At 35.9% G+C, this 21640-nt stretch overlaps 2 protein-coding genes across 4 annotated transcripts; both read left to right on the top strand.

The window, feature by feature from the left end:
* The first annotated feature begins 130 nt into the window (after positions 1–130).
* Positions 131–2578, top strand: LOC122841414 (7-alpha-hydroxycholest-4-en-3-one 12-alpha-hydroxylase-like). The gene has a single exon (XM_044134708.1). The coding sequence runs from the start codon at positions 200–202 to the stop codon at positions 1733–1735; it is 1536 nt and encodes a 511-aa protein (XP_043990643.1). The 5' UTR covers positions 131–199; the 3' UTR covers positions 1736–2578.
* Positions 2579–5421: 2843 nt separating this feature from the next.
* On the top strand, positions 5422–21623 carry gjc2 (gap junction protein gamma 2). 3 transcript variants are annotated; one of them, XM_044134701.1, is made up of 2 exons: positions 5422–5623; positions 15413–21623. In XM_044134701.1, the coding sequence occupies exon 2, from the start codon at positions 15441–15443 to the stop codon at positions 16698–16700; it is 1260 nt and encodes a 419-aa protein (XP_043990636.1). In that variant the 5' UTR covers positions 5422–5623; positions 15413–15440; the 3' UTR covers positions 16701–21623. The 3 variants fall into 3 exon arrangements, with proteins under 3 accessions (XP_043990636.1, XP_043990637.1, XP_043990638.1); XM_044134702.1 differs by lacking the exon at positions 5422–5623 and adding an exon at positions 12920–13615; XM_044134703.1 differs by lacking the exon at positions 5422–5623 and having other exon boundaries at positions 12920–16676; positions 20669–21623.
* Positions 21624–21640: the final 17 nt, after the last annotated feature.

Here is a 21640-nt window from a genome sequence, read left to right as displayed (position 1 = left end):
TCAGAAAAGAATAAAAATAAACTTTAACCTAGATCTAACTTGAAGTGAATATTTTCATCGCTCTATTTCTGCTGAAGAATGTTATCTCCTTTCCTGGAAATCTGCAACCCATTACAAATGGGAGGAGCAATGTGCTGCTTATTTCTCTGAACCTGGACTTCATCTCAACACCACTCTGTGGCTGCCAACAGAAACAGTCATGGGGCTGCTGCTGCCTGTCCTCCTCAGCTGCTTGGTTGCTCTGCTTGGAGGGCTGTACCTTCTCGGAGTTTTCCGGAAAAGGCGTCCAGGAGAACCCCCTCTTGACAAAGGTCTCTTTCCTTGGCTGGGCCATGTCTTGGAGTTTCGCAGAGACAGTTTTAAGTTTCTGGAGAGAATGAGGAAAAAACATGGTGATGTTTTTACGGTGCAGCTTGGAGGATATTACTTTACATTTCTGCAGGACCCACTCTCCTTTGGGGCTTTTGTTAAGGAGAGTCGAGAGAAGCTGGACTTTAATAGTTTTGCCGAGCAGCTTGTTAACAGGGTTTTTGGCTACAAAGCTGTCCAGAATGATCACCATGTCCTGCTGAATGCCAGCAATAAGCACTTGAAGGGGGAAGGGCTGGAAATAATGACACAAGCCATGATGAGTAACTTGCAAAACCTTATGCTTCACAGCGTGGGCTCAGGCACAGGTCAGAGCCCCTGGAAGGAAGATGGACTGTTCATTTACAGCTACAACATTGTTTTTCGAGCCGGTTATTTGGCCTTATTTGGAAATGTGCCACACAAGTCTGAGGGAGGTGAGGAGAAAGCCAAAGAGAAGGACAGAACTCATTCAGAAGCTCTGTTTTATGAATTTCGTAAATACGACCAACTCTTCCCCAACTTGGCATATGGAGTCCTTCCACCAAAGCAGAAGTGGGAAGCTGACAGGCTGCAATCCTACTTCTGGGATGCTGTCTCTGTGCAGAACATGAAAGCCAAGGACAACATCAGTCGTTGGGTGTGGGACATGCAGCAGTCCAAAGAAGAGGTGGGCATGAACGAGTCAATGATCAACAGGTACATGTTTGTGCTTCTCTGGGCCTCTCAGGGCAACACTGGACCCTCTTCGTTCTGGCTTCTCCTCTTCCTTCTGAAACACCCTGAGGCCATGAAAGCAGTGAGGGAAGAGGTTGATAAAGTTTTGAAGGAGACGGGGCAGGAAGTCAGACGTGGTGGCCCCTTGGTAGACCTGACCCGTGAAATGCTCATGAAAACTCCAGTGCTAGACAGCGCCGTGGAAGAGACCCTCCGGCTCACTGCTGCACCCCTCCTCACCAGGGCTGTGCTCCAGGACATGACTCTCAAGATGGCCGATGGGCGTGAATACTTCATCCGCAAAGGTGACAGGATGTCAATCTTTCCTTACAGTGCGGTCCACCTTGACCCAGAGATTCATCCTGAGCCGCATGCATTCAAATACGATCGCTTTCTGAACCCAGACGGCAGCAAGAAAACTGACTTTTTCAAAGGTGGGAAGAAAGTGAAGTACTTCAACATGCCCTGGGGGGCGGGAGTCTCCATGTGTCCTGGGCGATTCTTTGCCACCAATGAGCTAAAACAGTTTGTATTCCTCATGTTGGTGTATTTTGAGTTTGAGCTGAAGAACCCTGAGGAGGAAATTCCTGAAATCGACTTCCGACGTTGGGGCTTTGGATCGATGCAGCCCATCAGAGATGTTCAGTTTAGATATAGACTCAGATTTTAAAGACCTCTTTCAAAACATGTTATAGTTATTCTATGAGTATTATTCTGTGACCATTGATTGATTAAATAGCCTTACACTAATCGTATGGGCATCTTGTTAAAGCTAAATAAGAATAATAAAAATATATTGTAAATTGCTGAAATACCATTCTGTAAATGTGATCAAAGAACATTGTTTTCTGTATGTTTCAATTATTTTTTTACAAACCATTTTCTTTTCTCACCAGAAACGCCAGAAAATAGAAATTTACTCAATTAACACGTTTTGTAGACTTGTTTTCTATTCAGAATAAAATATAAGAATTAAATAATTACACAAGTTAGGCAGCATTCAACAATGTTGTAGTTGGTTTACCATTAACACTATATTTAAAAAAGAAGTCTTGCTTTAAGAATGTTTTTCTTCTAAATTATTTTTTACGTATCACTGGGCTAAGATGAAATTATCCTACTCTAGTAAACTGTTTTTTTCTAAACTCTTTTCATACAGTTTTATGTTGTTTTTTTTGTAAGCCCAAAAACTGTGAACAATCTATAAAATAAGAGATGAATGTGCTCCTTGGCTTCCTGGTTTTATGGTCTATAAACAAGTTTCTCCTTCATTAGTTTCCTTATTATATCCAAATGAACTTTTATTTTGTGTTTCTATTGTACTCTATTTTTCTTCTTTTTTTTTTTTTTTGCTTCATTGTTTCTTTTAATACATAACTTTAACCCTACCCTTCTCTGTGTCATAACTGCTGTGGTCTATAAATCTCGGGTTTTCGTTTATTAAGAGGACAATTTATTGAGAAGAGTTTTGGAAGATGGGTGACATTATGAATAAATGGTTTTTTGACCTAAATATTACCCTTTTTCTTTCTTTCTACTTACAAAAACCATGAGTAGGTTTCTTAATTATACAAGGAAAGCTTACATGAACACTAAAGCTTTTCTGGCATTTTTAACATCACAAAACATAATCAATTGTCATTTTGTATTTTGTAATTTAAAGCTTACAATCACTTACTCACATCCGCTGATAAATTTTTTTCTTAGTGTATCACTCTGGTTTCTTTTGGATCAGTTCAAAAATGTTAATGTTAATTTATTTGGCCTCAAAGACAAATGTAAAAGTTTGTTAAACAAAGTATTCATTGTCTCGTCATCGTTTTACAACCTCAGATAATTAACTAAGACTTTTCTTTCAAAAAGAGTTTAGACGAATACATAAAAAATGCCTTTTTTATTCTAAGTTATATAACAAATGTTCTATTACAGGAAGTATATGATAAATTTCCAACACGCATACAAGATTGCACTTCTAACCAAATTAAGACTTTGTATTTACTTCCATTTATTTTAATTAGTCTGTTTGTGCCAAAGCTTGACAATTTCCCAACTTTTGCTCTTACAAGTGCATTCTTAACCCTAACGTAAGCTTAACCATCTTTGTTATAGCACAAAAACAGGAAAGACATCAGCTGTGACCTTGCTCATGAGATAAAAATTAAAAACAGCATGTCCTTCATTTATCTGTGAAAACATCTGAAAACATTACAGACATCTGGTTCAGAATTAATGACACAGCAGAGAAACTACTTCAAAGGCTGTCTCACCACATCGCAAACATATTTTGTAAGTCTTAGCTTGTCAAGCAACCACAAAATATTTAAGCATTGCTTGTTTGAAAGCATTGTGAAAAGAAAAGGCATTTTTCACTACAAAGGATATAACAGTTGACATTTTTTGCTCCTCCTTTGTTGCCTTGGTTACATGTCTTTTGTTACTGTTATGCAAGAAGACCCATTCATAAACCATTATGCAATGTTCTGGCTAAAGTTAAGAGGTTCTCTGTTTATCATCTCCCCAATGTGTTGCAATCTACCAAGAAACACACTAAAATCATAATTCTTCCACCAGTGTTTTGTGGTGTTGTTTAATCCATTCTGACCATTTTTCTGCTTTTTCAGATTTTTTCATAATTTATTTGCTTATAGATGTTGCCATTTTAGTTTATTCCTTGTGTTAGTTCACTTATTTCCATTGTTTGTGTTTTGGACTTATTCCCTGAGCACAAACACTTACTGTTTATAAGAACTTCAATTTTTCCTTTCATCAAAGGTTTTTGTGCGTCAGCTTCGTTCTTTCTCCTTTTCTCAGCTTACCAGAATACCTTCCTTTCCAGATCTTCTCCAGCTGTCTTTATTTACCCCTGATTAGTCCCTCTGATTAGTCCAGCGCTTCTCAATTCCGGTCCTCATGCCCCCCCCCTCCCTGCATGTTTTAGGTGTTTCCCTTCTGCTACACACGTGGATTTAATCTGTAGGTGATTAACAGGCTTCTGCAGCACTTGATGGTCATACAATCATTTGAATCAGCTGTTTGGAATAGAGGCACATCTAAAACAAGCAGAGCAGGGTGGCCTGAGGACTGGAATTGAGAAACACTGGATTAGTCCCTCTGGCTCCTGTAGCAGTCTCTTCTCTGCCTTTGTGTATTTAAGATTTCTAGTTTGCATTGTTCTCTACTGGTTTCTCTGTCTAGCTTTCATAGTTCTCAGTTGTTCCCAGTGGGTTGATTTTTCCTTCATTTTTTGTTTCTTTTTGTAAATTTTTTCAATAAGAGTTATTCATTGCTCTCTGCAGTTGGGTGCTCCTTAACCCCAAGCCACAACACTTTGTACAGGTCAAGGGTTATGCTTACATAAAGGTTACTAAATAGGGACAGGAGCCAACTTGTGAAGCTGTTGGCTTGACAAAGCTCAGGTCAGTTATGAACCTGAAGCTTATTCTCTCTTCCTGTATGGTCTGGCAATTATTTTTTTATTTAGATACTTTCTTGTACTGTGGTTACAATGATTTTCTCTGTTTTTTTTTTTGTTTTTTGTTTTTCTTAAACAAGCTATACCTAAAAATTGTGGAACTGGTGTATTTAGAGTAAGATGAGGTACCCTCTGGGGTCTCTCTAATTTAACATGTAAAATTTAAGTAAATACTCAAAAATTGTGAGCCGTATGAACCAGTCATTTAAATTTATGTTTGGATTTGTCTTGAAAATAATCTCCATTTGTATTTGTCTTTTAAACCTAGCCAGGTTAATGGACTTTACTCAGCTGAGAGCAGTCCCAAGTATTTCCAGGAACTAACTTGCCAACTGAAGACAGTACAGGAAAGGCCAACAAAAAAGCTATCAATACAAATTAAATTACAGAGGGTCAATCACATTTTGAAAACTTAATTTTAAATATCTTAGAAAATTTACATTTGAAAATATCACTGCAGGGTAAGTTAAAAAAATATATATATTTTTTGCATTTTGCAGTTTAATATTAATGTTTAAATTATATTTTACCGTAAATGTTTTGCTACTAGCTGGAAGAAAAGGTAAAAGTGTTTTGCCTACCTTGATTTATGTTTGTGATTAAGCTATTAGCATTAAACAAACTGGTTAAAATATCTATATATCATATGAAATATATAATAATATAATTTTATTTAAAAGGTTGATTCCACTGTAGTTTTTTCATACCATAAGTTCAATACAGTTCTTTTTGCCGCAGTGAAAAGAATACATTTTATATCAGTAGCTCATACCTTAAATCTATGAGACCTTATTTCTGGGTGAATGAATGTGGTTGTAGTGGTTGTGATGCTGCCATCAATAAATAAACAGTTTGTCAGTCACGGTCATGTAGCCGGATGAGTTGCAGAACAATGGGTCTTTTGGTAGCATGCTGGTCTTCTGAGAGGTCTGCCTGTACTTGGTGGAGAGAGGTTTTGATGAAAAATAACCCATTGTCGTTCTCATCCTGCAACTGAGCCAGTACACTGAAACGATTCCTTTGGATGTCAGCAGGGATATTCTTCCATTAAGTCTAGAAAGAGGTCATTTTTCCACATGTGGACAGGTAAGTAACCTCTTACTCCCTCTTAACTCCCCCACACACACACCTTCGGTTTTCCCTGCTCCTCTTCCCCTCTTATTAAGATGCAGGTTATTTCACTTGATCTAATAATCTAAATTAAAAGGTTGAATTTGAGATAGTACTTGTGTTTCACTGCATACACAAGTTGATGAAATAAGTTTAAATAACAGAAAATCTATTATTTTGATATTGTTTTATAGTGGTTTGAAAGCAATTTGAAGTAGTTTAAACATTGTGAAAAATTTCTGTCTAGAACAGATTAGCTGTGTGATCCCAACTTCTGTGATTGCAGTGTAGAGAAAAAAAAAAGTTTGTTTTGAGTATAAATATGAGCACTTTGTTTTTTTCATTGTTTCTCGAGATGACTTTGACTGGGAACTGATGCTGTACTAATGATTGGATTGATCTAAATTATGACAAACTGGGATGTATCATCTAAATCTGCAGTGCCTTATTTTACTGACCAGATTAGCAAATGCACCAAATGTTTGGAAATATCTCAACCTTGAACTCTTCTTGTCTGCTGATATTTATTTCGAAGGCCAGAGCAACAACGCTGTTATCATTTCATCTTGTCAGTAACAAAGTCTGGATAGGTCATTCACCTGCTTTTGGCAGTGCCTGAGATAATCTATCGTTTCAAAATGGACGTAAAAGGAGTCTAGAATTTTAAAAAGACATTACTGCCATCTAGTGGACATTTTTTAGGATCAAGTTAATGAATGGACTCCAACATAGATGAGTTTTGTTGTTGTAGTTACGGTATTTGTGAATAAGCAAGAGCTTCTGTGTTGCATCTCTGACTCTACCAATGATTCTAACCAGGTCTGGTGTTACTTCAGCTGCTACTTTTTACAATGACTGAACAGTTAAGAGTTAAGAGGGTGATGTTAAAGTTTAACATTTTGTAGTTTTGTAACCTAAGGTATCTTATTTTATTTGGATCAGTGTTGATTTTTGCTGCCATGCCGTTTGAGTAAATGTCTTGGAAAAAAATGCACATGTAGAATATTGCCCCTTCTTATTTGCAATAAACATTAAGTTCAGTCAGACTAGATGGAGAGATCATTTATGAACAGTAACTTTCAAGTGTTGCCACAGATTAATAATTGCCTCTTGAGTGTTTGATGATGAGATAGGCAGGGCAAGGCAAATATAATCATATGACACATTTCAGCAACAACACAATTCAAAGTATCTTGCATGATGAAAACATAGTTTTGAACCAGAAAATTCTTTGCTTTGTTTAACTTGCTCTAGCTTCAGGGCTACAGTGTTGCAGCCCAGCAGTCCATATTATCCACCTGGAATATGTTAATGATTATATAAAGTTCTTAGCCACACATTTCCAAAATGTTTGCAAAAGTTTACAAATTAGTAATGCGTTTGCTGCGTATAACATTGCCATCTGGTGGCTAGTCATATTTAGTAGATGTGCAACTCACCTGCATAATGTTTCAGTTATTATTGTGTTAAAGCAAAAAGGGTCCCAGGTTTTATTCTTGGGGTTGGGTGCCTGTCTGTGTGGAGTTCTCTTCTATGAATTACTGGGTCTAAAAGCATGCATATTGAGATAATTAGTGGTTTGAAATTGTCTTAAGGTATGAGTGTGTGTACGCATGTCTATTTGTCATGTAATAGGTGAGAAAGCCATGACTTTTTATCCTTCTATATCAAACACTGATCACTGCAGTTAGACAGTGGTTTTTATTAATCAGAATGAGGGAGTACATTTGGACAGATAAAAGTATTTCAAGCTAAAAGTTTTTGTGGGGTTGTTGTAGAATCACACAAATTCTTTAATTTGCTATACATGTTTTGACCACATTATCTAATGTTTTTTTCTTTATGGCAATCACAAAGCCTTGACCTTGAAGGTTAATATTTCAAGCTGATTGCCTTCTGTTATGTCCTCATTAATAAAAAAGCTAATTCACAACACATCACTTAGTGTATGCAGAGTTGTGGTCCAAGCCTTTTGCATCAGAGTGCATCAAACACAATGGCTATTCTGCAGCAATCTGAGGAAATCCTGTAGCATTGCTAGCAGTGTTATCAGTGTCTGGAGTTCACTGAGTTATAGAGGAAGGCAACAGCACTGAGGAGGAGCCGCAATAATGCATCACTGATAGTTGGAATGACCCTGACTAGGTCTACTGTGCCTTTAGTCTTGCCTCAACTCCATCACTGACAGAGTCAGTTAAGACAAGATGATGCTAAAGATTAAAGCTCTGCAATTCTGCAAACAAAGCTTTGATGTTTTGATGATTAAGATTATATTTCATAAATTGGATTCTGATTCCTTAAAGAAAAATCTCTGCAGCATGTGTACAAATTACCTGAAAATTTTAAAATTATATATATATTTATTTATTTTTTTCTCTAAAAAACATTAAATAATGCTAAAAATGCTGAATCATAGTATTTTCTAAATGACATGATTTAGTCATTACTTTTGCAATTTTATTTCTCCTCAGATGTCATTAAATAATAAAAAATATATATTTCAACTGCTTTCTGACTGTTCTTTAATTTCCACTCATAGTGAGCTGCTTCATTGAAATGTGGGAGGCCCAGGCTGAGGAAAGTTGTTGACATCCTCCTCAAGGCTTTTCATCTTACTTGTTTCAGCGTTGTCCAGCCTTAACAAAACTGGCACGGGACGCACTCGACTCCAGGGTAGGAGATGCTTGGCTGAGAAACCGGGAGAAAAAAAAAAGTGAACAAATGTGATGGGACTGCCACCACTCACAGGCTGCCTGTGGGATAGTCCCTCACAGCCTGGTGAGGGTGCTTTAATGATAGCGTTGGGAGAGGATGAGAGAGGAGGAGTCCAAGCACTAAGTTGAATATTTACTTTCTTTCTTTTTTTTTTTTTTTGCTTTGGTGTCTTGTGTCACTCTTTTCTGTGAGGGGTAGAGGAAAAGAAGGATAAAGTGGGGCATTCAAATCACAGAGTAGAGCTTGATTTGTTACATAAACATGGTCCTTCACAGCCCCCAGTCTGCTCACATCAAATTTGTTCTGTAAATATATGTGGATGAAACTCTTGGTATGACATTGGTGGTGGCCAAGGAGAGTTGTCGAGATGTTCACTCCACAGTGCTGTATCACTTCACCTCACAGCTCACAGAAACCTCTCAAGGCAAGGCTGTGTGTAAATAAAACCATTACTTTTTTTCTTAAATTATCTTCATCATTATCTCTTAAAACAATAAAACATATATTTAATATTTTAAAAATATATGTTGTTAGTAAATTATTAAAAGCAACTCTAACCTTACGAATATTTACAACATTTTTGGACTATCACGTAATAAGAGTCCTTGTAACAAGAGCAATGTCAATGTCTTGCAGGGGAACTCTGTTATATTTTCCTAGCTATGGGCTGTCCAATCAATATTTATCAGCACCAACAACTGTTTCCCAAAGCTAAAACAGCCTGACTCGTTCGAGGACAAAGGGACAGATCTTTCTTTTTTTTAAGTTAAACAGTTGCTGGGCTGGTGTTGTACTTTGACATGTGTTTCAAATATTATAAGACACTTCCAGGAAAACAAACTGCTACTGTTTCCTAATTACCTAATTATCACATTATCACAACATGTAGCTAAAGTTACATAGGATATTTTACAGGCTCTCAAAATATAAATAGTTTTGACCTTACAAAATCCACAAAATAATGCTAAAGAATATGCCCGTGTATATGGACAGCTTGTTTGAAAATGAATATTATATTTTTCATAACTAGCATACAGTATTTAAATCCCTACTCTGTTTGATTTAAGGCAATCTGGAGAAGAAAAAATTGTATTTATTTTATAGGATTTGACTATATTTGGCAGCTCTACTTGCAAAACTCTCTCAAATTTTTGTCTTTTACAAATCTACTTTGACAAACTCAGAGACTTTCAGTCAGATTCTGAATTCTGGCAAAAATCTTTCCAAAACCTTATTTTTCTTATTGTGAAGTGACTTGCTGATTTTGATGCATGGCTGATCTAACTCTGATGATAAAAAAGTAAAAATCTTTCTTTATATTCTGCTTTCTGACAAAAGCGACTCGTATTTGGAACTTTCTTTGATTTCATCCACCTTTACAAAAAATCTCAGTTACACATGAACAAAACTAAATCGGAGATATGATGCTGGCACCACCCTATTTAACTGTGGGTATGCTTGTCTCTTGGTGATATGCAGCATTTTTTGAGCTTTACTTATCTTTTGAAAATGTGGCTGCAACTATAAGATATTATTTGGAGGATTTTAGACAAACCTGGATATTTTCTTTTCACACTGTAAGCACATCTCGTGTTATCTAGACAAAAGGAAGCATCAACCTTTCTGTGTCGAGTCATGAAATTTGATTTAAAGGCAGGCATGAGTTGGGTCATTCAGCTGTTTAAAAACAGCTTTAGTCTCTATGTCAGTGTACACAAACATACAATAGGTCTGATCATTTTAAGGCTCACATTAAAATCTGATGCACTAAAGTTTTATTTTGGTATTTTAATTATGTGGTAATTCAAAACAAAATGATTAGCACATGGTTGCGGTCAGATGCAATGTTTGTCCATCACATATCAGATGCTGTGAAATGGTGCAGAAATTACAACAAAACACAATTTAACTTGACAAAAAACGTATTTTAATGTTTTAAAAACATTAAAAAGAAAAACTAAATTTCCTTTTCCTTACCAACTAAACCATCTGCATTTTGCGAGTTATTTCTGAAAGATGCAGAATGTGTTGCAACTAAAAAACATGTGCCTGTTGGTCCCTAGGGCTTATCACATGTCAAAACTCCAAAATGGTGCAGTCAATCCAACAGCCTTTCCCTTTCTCATTTTCTTGCTGCATCAGTTCTCTTCGATGAAGAGTCTTGCCTCTGAGGAGAGGCCCCAGGCCAAAGGGTTCTTCAGGCTCAGATGGCTAGCTCTGGGGGTTTTATTTAGACCAAAATTCACTCAAACAAGTAATTTTGAGGCAAATATTTCTGATAATTGCTGTTTCATTTCTGTTTTTGTGATAAATGGCTGTGTGATTTGGACATTAACCAATTTGTCAAGTTGTAACCAATAGGAAAAAGGATCTGCAGTAGCGACCATTCAACCCAAGAGGCCAGCACTGAGACAGTTTCACGTAAAATATTGCAGGATTTGACATATTTGCATGAAAATGTCAAAAGTTGCACAGTACATGAAGACAGAACAGAAGTGCCCATACTCAAAAGAAATGAATTCATTTGACTTTTAACTTTGTTATCACCATTATGTTCTCCTTTACATTGGGGTTTGCGGCTAGATGGGACAAAATCCAGCCACAAACGCCTAGATCCATGACTACTTTTATAAGGCACTGTAACAAATTTTGTTGCTGTTGAAGCTACAATCTTATTAATGTAAGCAAAGTAGAATTGTTGAGCATTACTCTTTGCTTTATAACCATATAAATATCACAGCAAAAGATTACCAATGACCATGTAAAAGAAACGCTGTAAAACAATCACTGTGACAATGACCAGGCTTCTATCATTAATGCAAACCAGACACCAAGCCATTTATCTGTCCTCTGTTCAAAAATAATTTCTCGTTCCAAATTCTGACAGCAAGTTCTGGTAAACAGAACAAAGTCAGGGAGGAATTAACTTTCCAGTTTTAATTTTCCATGAATCACACCCCAGTCTCCTCCCCCCTTTTGTTCTTTGTTGTGTCGTTACTGACTAAAAGAAACAACTGACTATGTGTGTGATAAAGAAACTCCTCCACGTACATGAGAAAAACTCAAATATATTTAATAATGTTAGCCATTGGGTTGCAGTTGGGCAAGGTGACAGCTAAAAGTTTAAACCCAAAGTTGGAAAGGACATGTTGCAGGAATGCAGAGCGTGATCTGTTCGGTTTTCTGTTATCTGGCTATCTGCCGGGATGAAAGATCTAAATATTATGACACTTGACATGACTGAGCATACCTGCTGGTTACATTTCAGCTGATCTGCACCAAGGCAAGGTGGCTTATGTCTTGGTGAGACTTCTGTCCTAAAAGTCCCTTTCTTTGTCTCCCTAACGTTGTTTCTTCATAACTGTCACCCTGTGTAAACTCTTGTGTAATCGACAAATAATAAAGAGGTTGCAAATCTGCAACTGTGATAGCTGACTGTGAAACCTATGTAACCGAATTGGAAAGAAATTGATGTAAACATATCACAGGACCCATTTGTGAAGTCTTAAAATTGCATATCCATTTACTCAGTGAGCTATTGGTGTGAATAAATCTTTGGCGGCATGATAACATAAAACCAAGTCACAGATGGAAAAACAGAAGCACAGAGAGCAAGACAAAGTAAGAGAAAAAGCGAGAGAAGGAGACTCATCATCTGTTGCAAATGGGGTGAAAGGGTGGTGGGGGGAAGGGGCATTAGACTGTGTTGCGAATAACACGTTCCCTCAACTGAGTGTTCGTTTCAATCTGCAGTACAATATCCTCAAGTCTGAATCCTTAGATGAGGGTCATTTGCCAGAGGAGGATTTTTTTCCTTTTTTTTTTTTTTTTTTTTTTGCTTCTCAGTTTTTTTTGTACTTCCTTCTTGGGCAGAAGACTGGTGTAATAGAAACCAGACACAAGCCAGCATGTGAGGCATCCATCCACTATAGCGAGACCTCACTTCTATGCAGACTAGGCTAACAGGATAAGAAGGAAATTCTCGACCAGGAAATTAAGCCTCCACTTTATGTTTTAGTTAATCTGGATGTTAATATGACGGGAAAAAAACAAGTGCTCAGGGATGGAGTTATCCCACAATGAGTCAGGCTGTGCACAAATAACTAGGGAGGACAAGTGAGGACTCCAGGATGGGAAATTCATGTGCAACTTTTTCAGGTGAGTTAATTCTGTTAAATTTTGTTTCCCAAAATGCATTATGTGACATTCTACTGGTTGCTCTTTGCTCATGCTATATACTGAGCTTTTTTTTACTGGTATGTATGTATTTCTTGAAGGTCCAGATTAAAAATCTAAATTTGAATGCTTGTTGTTTATTTAAATGTCATCATTTGATTCAAAGCTAATGATAATGCTGATCTTTTTTGATACTTTTTCAATAGATTTTTTTATTATGCACTTTATGTATTGATACAGTTTTTGATATAATGTAATGTAATGCTTAGAATAAATAGAAAAAAAGAAAAAAATTTTTTGGTAATATATGAACAAATCTACAAGAAATAAATAAAACAAACTTTTATCTCAGTATGAATTTTACGAAAAGCTGAAATTTATACATAGTGAAGAAAATTTTTGTATGCATTTTCTGTGTCTTTTTGAGTGGATTTTCTTCTTGTTAGTTTCAAAACCATACATTTTTGCTCAACCATTTAAGCTATGTTAACTGAACATTTGGTTTGATCTAAGAGTGGAAAGAAATAGTGTGCAACAAAAATCTGTCACTGTAGTTGGTCAAAATGCATTTTTATATCTGTGTTTAATGATTAGTTGCTTAAAATAATAATCAAAATCAAAATAATGTAGGATCCAAACAATACAAAAAAATAAAAGAATAAAATGATAGGATAAATGGATACAAAAACCATAACTCATAATTATTTTGATTTAAAAAATATATACATATATATGTATATATAAGATGCATGTGTGTTAATGCTGATGGTAAAGATGAAGTGGGTGGTGATGATTTTTATTTATTTACTTTTCTTAGAATGTTGATTATTAATATTTTAAGGGTTTTTTATTTCCTCAAAATGGGCACGTCAATATCTATAGAACGAGTAAATACAGCTTTCTCTTTGAAACAATGCCAGAGTTTTTTTTCTAAATTAGTACAGTTTAAATTTGCAACAAATTATACTTGCAAGCAATTTTATATTTAAATTTTTGCCTATATAGAAATGAAATTTTTTTATTGTCCCACAGTGGGGAAGCTTTGGTGCAACAGCAGCAAAATGACAGGCCATCAAAGTAAGTAGGTATGTAAATGTAGTAAATGAAACAACAGATATATGTTTATTGAAAGAACATGACACTGAGAAAGTAGTGGAACGCTGGCTAGCAACAAGAGGTCCCTGTTGTTGTTGTCACTTGTTTGACTATTTTATTCAGGCTAGATAATGTGATAAACGCCATAACTGTTCTTGCCCATGTCTCTCTTGAAAAGGAGATTTTTACATTAAATAAAAGTTACAAATAAACAATAAGGTATATTTAAACTGAACTGAACTGAACAGGGCTGTTGTTGTGCCATTCTGGAGCAGACATTTTCAACTCATCATATTTTCAACTCTCTCCTGCACCGGGAGTCCTGGTAGAAGAGGGGAGACTTTCTGGTTGGGGCAACAAGCCTCCTCTATTCTTTCAGATGGTTGGGTGGATGGCATGTCACACAATGCACTACAGTATCACAGTCGTGAGATCAACATACAGACTGTAGTTCTGTAGAGTGAATGAAAGTGCTAAGCTGTCTCCTCTTCACAGCTCTGATTGCCTCACAGTATCTGCAGTGATGTTGGCCGTGAGGAGCGTATGACCCTGTGCAATCTTATGTCATCCTCTTTTTTTGCTTTTTGCTCTGGTGCCTAACTAGCAGCATGTTGTGCTAAAGCACTCTGACAAGATCAAACTTTGAACTGTGAATGTTCTTTTCACCAATCCACATGGTTGCCATTTTATTTCCAGCCTTTGGTCCAGCTGTAAGGGTGTGGTGATCATGGGTCTGACTCATTTATGACAATGACTCCTAATTGTAGTGCCTGATGAAGGACTTTGTCTTTTAATCTATTCTCCTCCATTTAGTGCAATTTTCTTCAGTTTTAACAGGCATCTACTTGAAAGCAGTCCTATCTAGAACAGAATCCCACTGTGGTGAAAATAGTTGTATGTCATATGTTTGGCATTCTGTTTGGATTGTGATCAAAATAAGAACAAGAAACTACAGAAATTGTTTGTAATTCAGTGGTTGTTTGCTGTGTTTCCTTTTTCTTTTACTGGTGTTTTGCTTGAGCAGAGAAGAGATACTAATAAAAATAAAAAAAATAAAAAACTTAAAAGGGAAAGGGGTAAATTTGTGTCAGGTTTTATGTTTTCCTTCCTATGAAGGGTCTGGAATACAAAATGGATAAATATATAACTTTCCTTTTCATTTTATGAGATTACCATAATCATTTAGGTGTCAACAAATGTTTGACTGTAATCCTAAATTTCAAGAGTAAAAGTAAGGGCTCAGGATTGGTTTACCCCCTTGTCAATTCTCATCAATTATTTCACACCCTAAATTGCCATTTATACCATTCTTACTTCTCTTTTGTACCTACAGATAAACCTTTTCATATTTTTACATAAACCATTAAATATAATTTCATTTTTCAGTCTAGTTATGTAATTTTAGAAATTCAGGTGAGAAATGTTCACATGATTGCTCAAATCTCAGTGTTATTTCCCATGATGAGTATATGTTAATGCATGTTTGGTACACAGTGGTTTGAATGATCTCTTCAGGTCGTTAATCCACCTTAGAATATAATTAAAAGGCCCTGAAACAACATAAATAATCTTTGAGTTGTTGTATTATGTGATGGCATAATTTTTTTGTTTGTTTTAATTCTTTTTCATAGAGTTTTAGTTGAAGAAACAATCACCAAGAGTCACAATAAACACAAGTTTCTGCTCCAGGAATAAAACTGTGGTTTGGCACCAGAAATTATGAGTTCAATGTCTGTCAATATGTTGGTATAATTTCTAATTTTGTCTTTTGTTTTACAGATTGTAATTAAAAGCTTGTAGGAGCAACATGAGCTGGAGTTTTCTCACCCGCCTTCTGGAAGAGATTCACAATCACTCCACGTTTGTGGGGAAAGTGTGGCTCACTGTGCTCATCATCTTTCGCATCGTACTGACAGCTGTTGGAGGTGAATCCATCTACTCTGATGAACAAGCCAAATTCACCTGCAACACCAAGCAGCCAGGCTGTGACAATGTATGCTATGATGCCTTTGCCCCCCTCTCGCATGTTCGTTTCTGGGTCTTCCAGATAATCATGATTTCCACTCCTTCCATCATGTACATGGGTTATGCCATTCACAAGATAGCCCGATCTTCGGAGGATGATCAGAGGAAGCACCAAAGACTCCGCAAGAGGCCGCCTCCTCACACAAGATGGAGAGAAAGTCAGCCTCTTGAGGGAGTCCTGGAGGAGGAGGAAGGTGATGATGCTGAACCAATGATCTACGAGGATGCACTGGATGTCCAGGAGGGCAAGGTAGATCCTGTGAGCAGCGCTGGCAAAGACCCACCAAAACATGATGGCCGCAGAAAAATTGTGCAACAAGGCCTGATGAGAATCTATGTTCTCCAGCTCATGTCACGAGCTATTTTTGAAATTGCTTTCCTAGCTGGACAATATCTACTTTATGGATTCCGAGTTAGTCCCTCTTATGTGTGCAACAGGGTACCTTGTCCACACAGAGTGGACTGTTTTATCTCCAGACCTACAGAGAAAACAATCTTCCTCCTTATTATGTATGTGGTGAGCTGTCTCTGTCTTGTGCTAAATGTGTGCGAAATGCTTCACTTGGGAATTGGCACATTTCGGGACACTCTTCACATGAAGAGGAATCGCGGCCGACGTTCCGTATCCTATGGCTACCCGTTTTCACGCAACATCACATCCTCCCCTCCTGGGTACAACCTTGTAATGAAAACAGACAAACCCATCAGGATTCACAATAGCCTCATTCCCCATGAGCAGAACATGGCCAACGTAGCCCAGGAGCAGCAGTGTACTAGTCCAGACGAGAACATCCCCTCTGACCTTGCAAGCCTGCATCGACACCTGAGGGTTGCTCAGGAGCAATTGGATATGGCCTTTCAAACCTATCAGACTAAAAACACCCAGCAGACCTCCAGAACAAGCAGCCCTGTTTCTGGGGGCACTGTGGCAGAACAAAATCGATGCAATACAGTCCAAGAGAAGCAAGGAGCGAGGTCAAGATCAGCCACAGACAAGGCAGCAACCATCGTGAAAAATGTAAAGACCTCTGTATGGATATAGAGATTCATCTATTCTAGAATACTGAAGTTAAAATTAAAGTATCCAGAGTTCGAGAGCTGTAAAGGATGAAGAGAGTTAACTATGGACAGCAACAAACTAGATTTGAATCACGCTAAGAAAAGACATAGGGACATTAATAGTCTAGTTTTGAATATAAATAAAAAAGTAAGAACACATACACTTCAAAGTCAATATCATAAATCTTTACTGTAGTAGTAGATGTTGGTTATGGATAATATGTACCTGCATAGTTTAGCATCTTTAATTTCAGCTACATTTCATTGCAAACTTTTATTCTAACATATTGTCACAGGAAATTGAAAGGGATTCACTTGGAGCAACTGAGATTTGCCATTAGCAATTGTGGTGGAAAATGGAAGTGAAGCACTAGAATTGCACCATGAATCTTATTTTTTACATAGACTATTGATAGAAAATTGCATGTTTTACATTTAGATAATATTTTTGGATGAGAAGCAAGTTAAATAGAACTATTTTAATAATAGTAGAGAAGAAGTAAGGATGTTTCTGGAAAACATTTGCACAGTTTGGTGATCTGCAGACTGAAGAGTATGCATAGCCCTAATCTGTGTGTCATAATTTTAAAAAAAGCTTTGTTTTGTCATAAAAGTAGTGAATAATACAAACTGCAACAATTCTCTCTACTAAAGAGTAATATCTTTTGAGTAGACTATCCATTATTCACAGCTAGAAACTTGAACGAATACAGACTGTAGTCAGAATCCTGTTTCCATTTAGCCATTTAGGAAACTCTTCCTAAATTCAGATTGATTCAAATGGTAAATTTTTCTCTGTTATTAAAATGAATTCATAACAGGGAATACTTCCTTCGCTATGTTCAAATCTCAAAGTGCCTCAAACTCCTAAGGACTGTTTTAGCATTCTCTTCATGGTTAAATTAAATAATTTGAAATTTCCAATCTTCTTGTTGTGCAGCAGATCTTTGATTCAACGAATTATTGCCCAAATAATGGTGTTTTCTATACTTTGATAACAGCTATGCAATGACAATGCTGTTAAAGTAAAAAAAAATTCCAAGCTTAGCCAATTTAGAATACTTTATTAAAATAATTTAACTGAAAATAATTATGTCACATTTCACTAATTGCATATATAAAAAAAAAAAACTGTTTTCCATAACTAGCAAAGCATTGGACCCATGTTAATTCAACATAGTAACTTCAGAGCTTCTCATTGCAAGCAATAGATTCTATCAAGAATGATACTTCATACTGATAACTTCAAATTATGACAACTTATTTCCCATAAAATTACTTTGATTTACTCACATAAGGCTAACAATGTCTTCAGTCCACAAGACCTCTTTCTGTGTGTGGTCAGTTGGACTTCAAAAAGAAGAAGTTTTTGTCTATTCTTCAGAGAATTAAGTAGTGTAAAATTATGATGATTTCCCTTTTTATACAAGATAAATAAAGGGATTGAAATATTGGGTGTGCAGAATCATTTCTTTTTCCTTTGGCTTTAAACGTCTGTGATCTACAATTGATGCGTCTTGGTATCCCATTTACTCACAAACAAACCTTAAGGATGTTACACATCAACAACTATGTTACAAATACCGAGACTAAAAAATGTGTCCCTTCACAAATAAATAAAATATATTAGTAGGACTATAGGAAACAGCAATCTTGTAAAATAAAACACAGCAATATTTCTTATTTTTAAAGCATGATCTGAGTTTTAAAAGCTTGTTTTAGTGCTGTGTAAAAGTATTCATACCATTTGAAAGGTTTCAAGTTTTGTCACATTATTCAACCTCAAACCTCAATGTGCATGATCAATATTTATTTTATTTGAACATATGGATATGCTAGGATTGCTCAAGCTCAGCCCAATCTTGGATTGTGAGTCTGTAGACTTTAAACTACAAGTGGGAATTCTTGTGTTGTATTTTCTGCAAGAGCTTTCTATAAGCCACTCTTCCAGTTTTGTGGAATGATTAAATAATAGTAAATATGATAGATTTTCACCTGAGTGGTAGCCTGTGCAACTCTTCCATAATTATAATGGACCTCTTATGGAAGGTCCATCCATAAGAGATGGACTTTATGGATGGTCCACCGTGAATAAAGTGGATGTCCTCCACTTTATTCATGGTGGAGGAAATCGTGAATAAAGTCTCTATTTAATGCCAAACATGTCTGTTTAGTTGGATGACTGTGTCTTTGAGAACTGCACTTATCCCATATTGCTTTCATTTTCAGATGATAGATTGAGTTTTGCCTTCTGAGATTTTCAAATCTTAACTAAAATCATATGACAAGTTGAACTCTATTTACTAATTAGGCAATTTTTGAAGGCAAAGAGTTGTACTTGATTTTATTTAGTGTTGTTGGATTAAAATCGGCTGAATCCAAAGGTATACCACATTCTTTTTTTATTATTTTAAAGAAATTTTCAGAACTATTTATTCTTTTTGCTACACTTGACAGTTACAGGGTTTTTTATGTCTTTAACATAACATCAAATAAATGAAAGACTGATGGGTTGTGACTAATGTGATAAAGTGTGAAACGGTTGAATAGGTGTGAAAAATGTTTAAAGGCACTGTATATGAAATGCTGTCAAGACAAAACACACTTTAATCAAAATGTAGTAAATGTTAAAAGAGTACAATGGAAATACAACATAAAATGGGTTTGCCGAAACTGTTTCTGAGAAGCTATAACTTTAGTATATTTAATTGTCATTAGTATTTCTGCATGCAGTCTTCATTTGTTTATATTAAATGAACAATCTAGCAAACAAAAACTGTGCAAAGTTAGCAGGAACTTCAAAAGGCTTCAGTGAACATAATTCTACTCTTGTTCAAACAACAGGTATCCCAACAAATTTCAAATTACACTTAATTTAGAATTAAGAGAAATCTTAAGAGCCACAGCCAAAGTGCAAAGTTCTTCACAACAAAAAAATGGATAGGCTATGCATTGTATTGCTCAGAAAAAAATTTGCTTTCTTTAGCAGGAAAGCTGATAAGTTTGCAGGCTTCTTTGTCTAAAAACAAAGTAGCAAATAAAGTATCTTCAACACCCTGGTTTGACAGTCTGGACACCCTTAAGCTAAAACCCTTTTGAAACAACTTTTAATTCAGTTCTAGTCTTCTGTCTGTATGGGCGTACATATACATAAAACAAATCAGATTACTGTAAATTAATTAATAGTTTGCAGATAGAATAAAACAGTCATCAAGACTACAAGAAAACATGAATCAACTGTGATATTACCAAAAGTGTACATTTCTCTTTATTTTTTATTTTTTAAAGACAAGAATGAAACAGATGCCAAGAGCCTCCTTAGCTTTTGATTGGTACTGTTTGTGGTCTATAAGTGACAACAATCTGTATCTCTAAATAAGGACAGAAACAACACATATCTGAGAGAACGCTACATACACAGTGAAATATGGTAGCTACACATCATGAGCAGGAGTTACTTATTCAGATGGGACCAGATTTTTCTCAAGGTGGAGGAAATTGTGAATATGTTATTATAAATATCAGAGAGTTTTGACAAAAAGCTTATAAGGGGCAGGGATACATATTATAAATATGAAAATGTGGATTGCTTGCATATAAAATCCAAGAAGACTTGAGATCAGAACAGAACCAAAAACAGGTTCAATAAAGTACAGCAGGTAAAAGAAAGCATTAAACAATTAAACCTATTATCAGTACAAATATTTCTACATATTTATTTCCATTGACATGAGATTCCCACCTATGAACACTCAAACAAGCCACACATACAGAAAAAATGTAAACAATTTAGTCCATAAATGAATGTTATGTGTTCGGCCTATGAAAAGCTTTTCATTACCACAGTATTTATAGGTTTGATAAAACCAAGGAACCATTCACACAAAACTCTGTTTTAAATCATTATTATTGCATTGATTCTATGCATTTCTAAACTTCTGAATGTTCCAGTGATCATCGTTGGAGCAACAATCTGGACGTGGAAAGGAAGAAGATGTAATCTGGAAGTGGGACGGAAGAAACCATAACCTGGAATTGTGAAAGACATCATTTCACCATAAACAAGCCACAGTCATGCCCCTTTTAAGATTTCTGAAAAGTGATGTTTTTAGGTAGGAACATCACAATGTGCTATATTAGAGAATATGGTACCAGCAGGCTTTATATAACTGAATCGATGGTGAATATAAAAATGGACCAGGATATTTTTGGTAAGACTCTGAAGATGTAAAGAATAGAGTAAATTATCAAGTAGGAAAATATTTCCAAAGACACAAAGAAATAATCTCTTTATTGGTGTGTTCATTATGATCTGTGTCATTCCAACATTTTTATGGTAACATTATTTGTGGACAAGTCTGCTTTGATTTATTTACATGTGTGTATTTTTGGGGTTTTTTACTGACATCTGGTGTGAATTTCACATCAATAGAATTTTAGAAAAATATTCACACAAAAAGGTTATATCTATTTTACCCACTGTCTAATTGTATAGGTTATAATCTCCATGCAAATCATGACTTTTGCTAAAAAAGTGGAGGGCAAGCAAAGTACTTGTGGGACACAAATATGTTCTTGGAACCATTTTTATGTTTCACCCATTAACAGATTTGTTTATTTTTAAGTTGAATTGTACAGCATACATACAATAAAGGTGAAAAAGTTATGAAATAATTCATCATGGCTTTTTGTATCACAAAAAATGTGGCGTTCTCTGCACGTTTTCACACACACTGACTAAATATCATATATCTTGTTATTTAAAAACTATAATTACGTAAAGAACAGTTCAAGAAACAAAAATTGTGTTGGTTTTGGTTATCTGAGCCAAATAAGCTGGATCCCAAAAGACAACCAGAATTCCCGTTAGTAAGACCTAACTGGAAAAAAGCAACAACAAAAAACAGAAAACCCCACAAAAAA

The sequence above is a fragment of the Gambusia affinis genome, linkage group LG12, assembly GCF_019740435.1.
Source record: "Gambusia affinis linkage group LG12, SWU_Gaff_1.0, whole genome shotgun sequence".
NCBI classification, from domain to species: domain Eukaryota; kingdom Metazoa; phylum Chordata; class Actinopteri; order Cyprinodontiformes; family Poeciliidae; genus Gambusia; species Gambusia affinis.
Note: the sequence above shows the minus strand (reverse complement) of the source record. Positions and strands in the feature narration are given on the sequence as shown.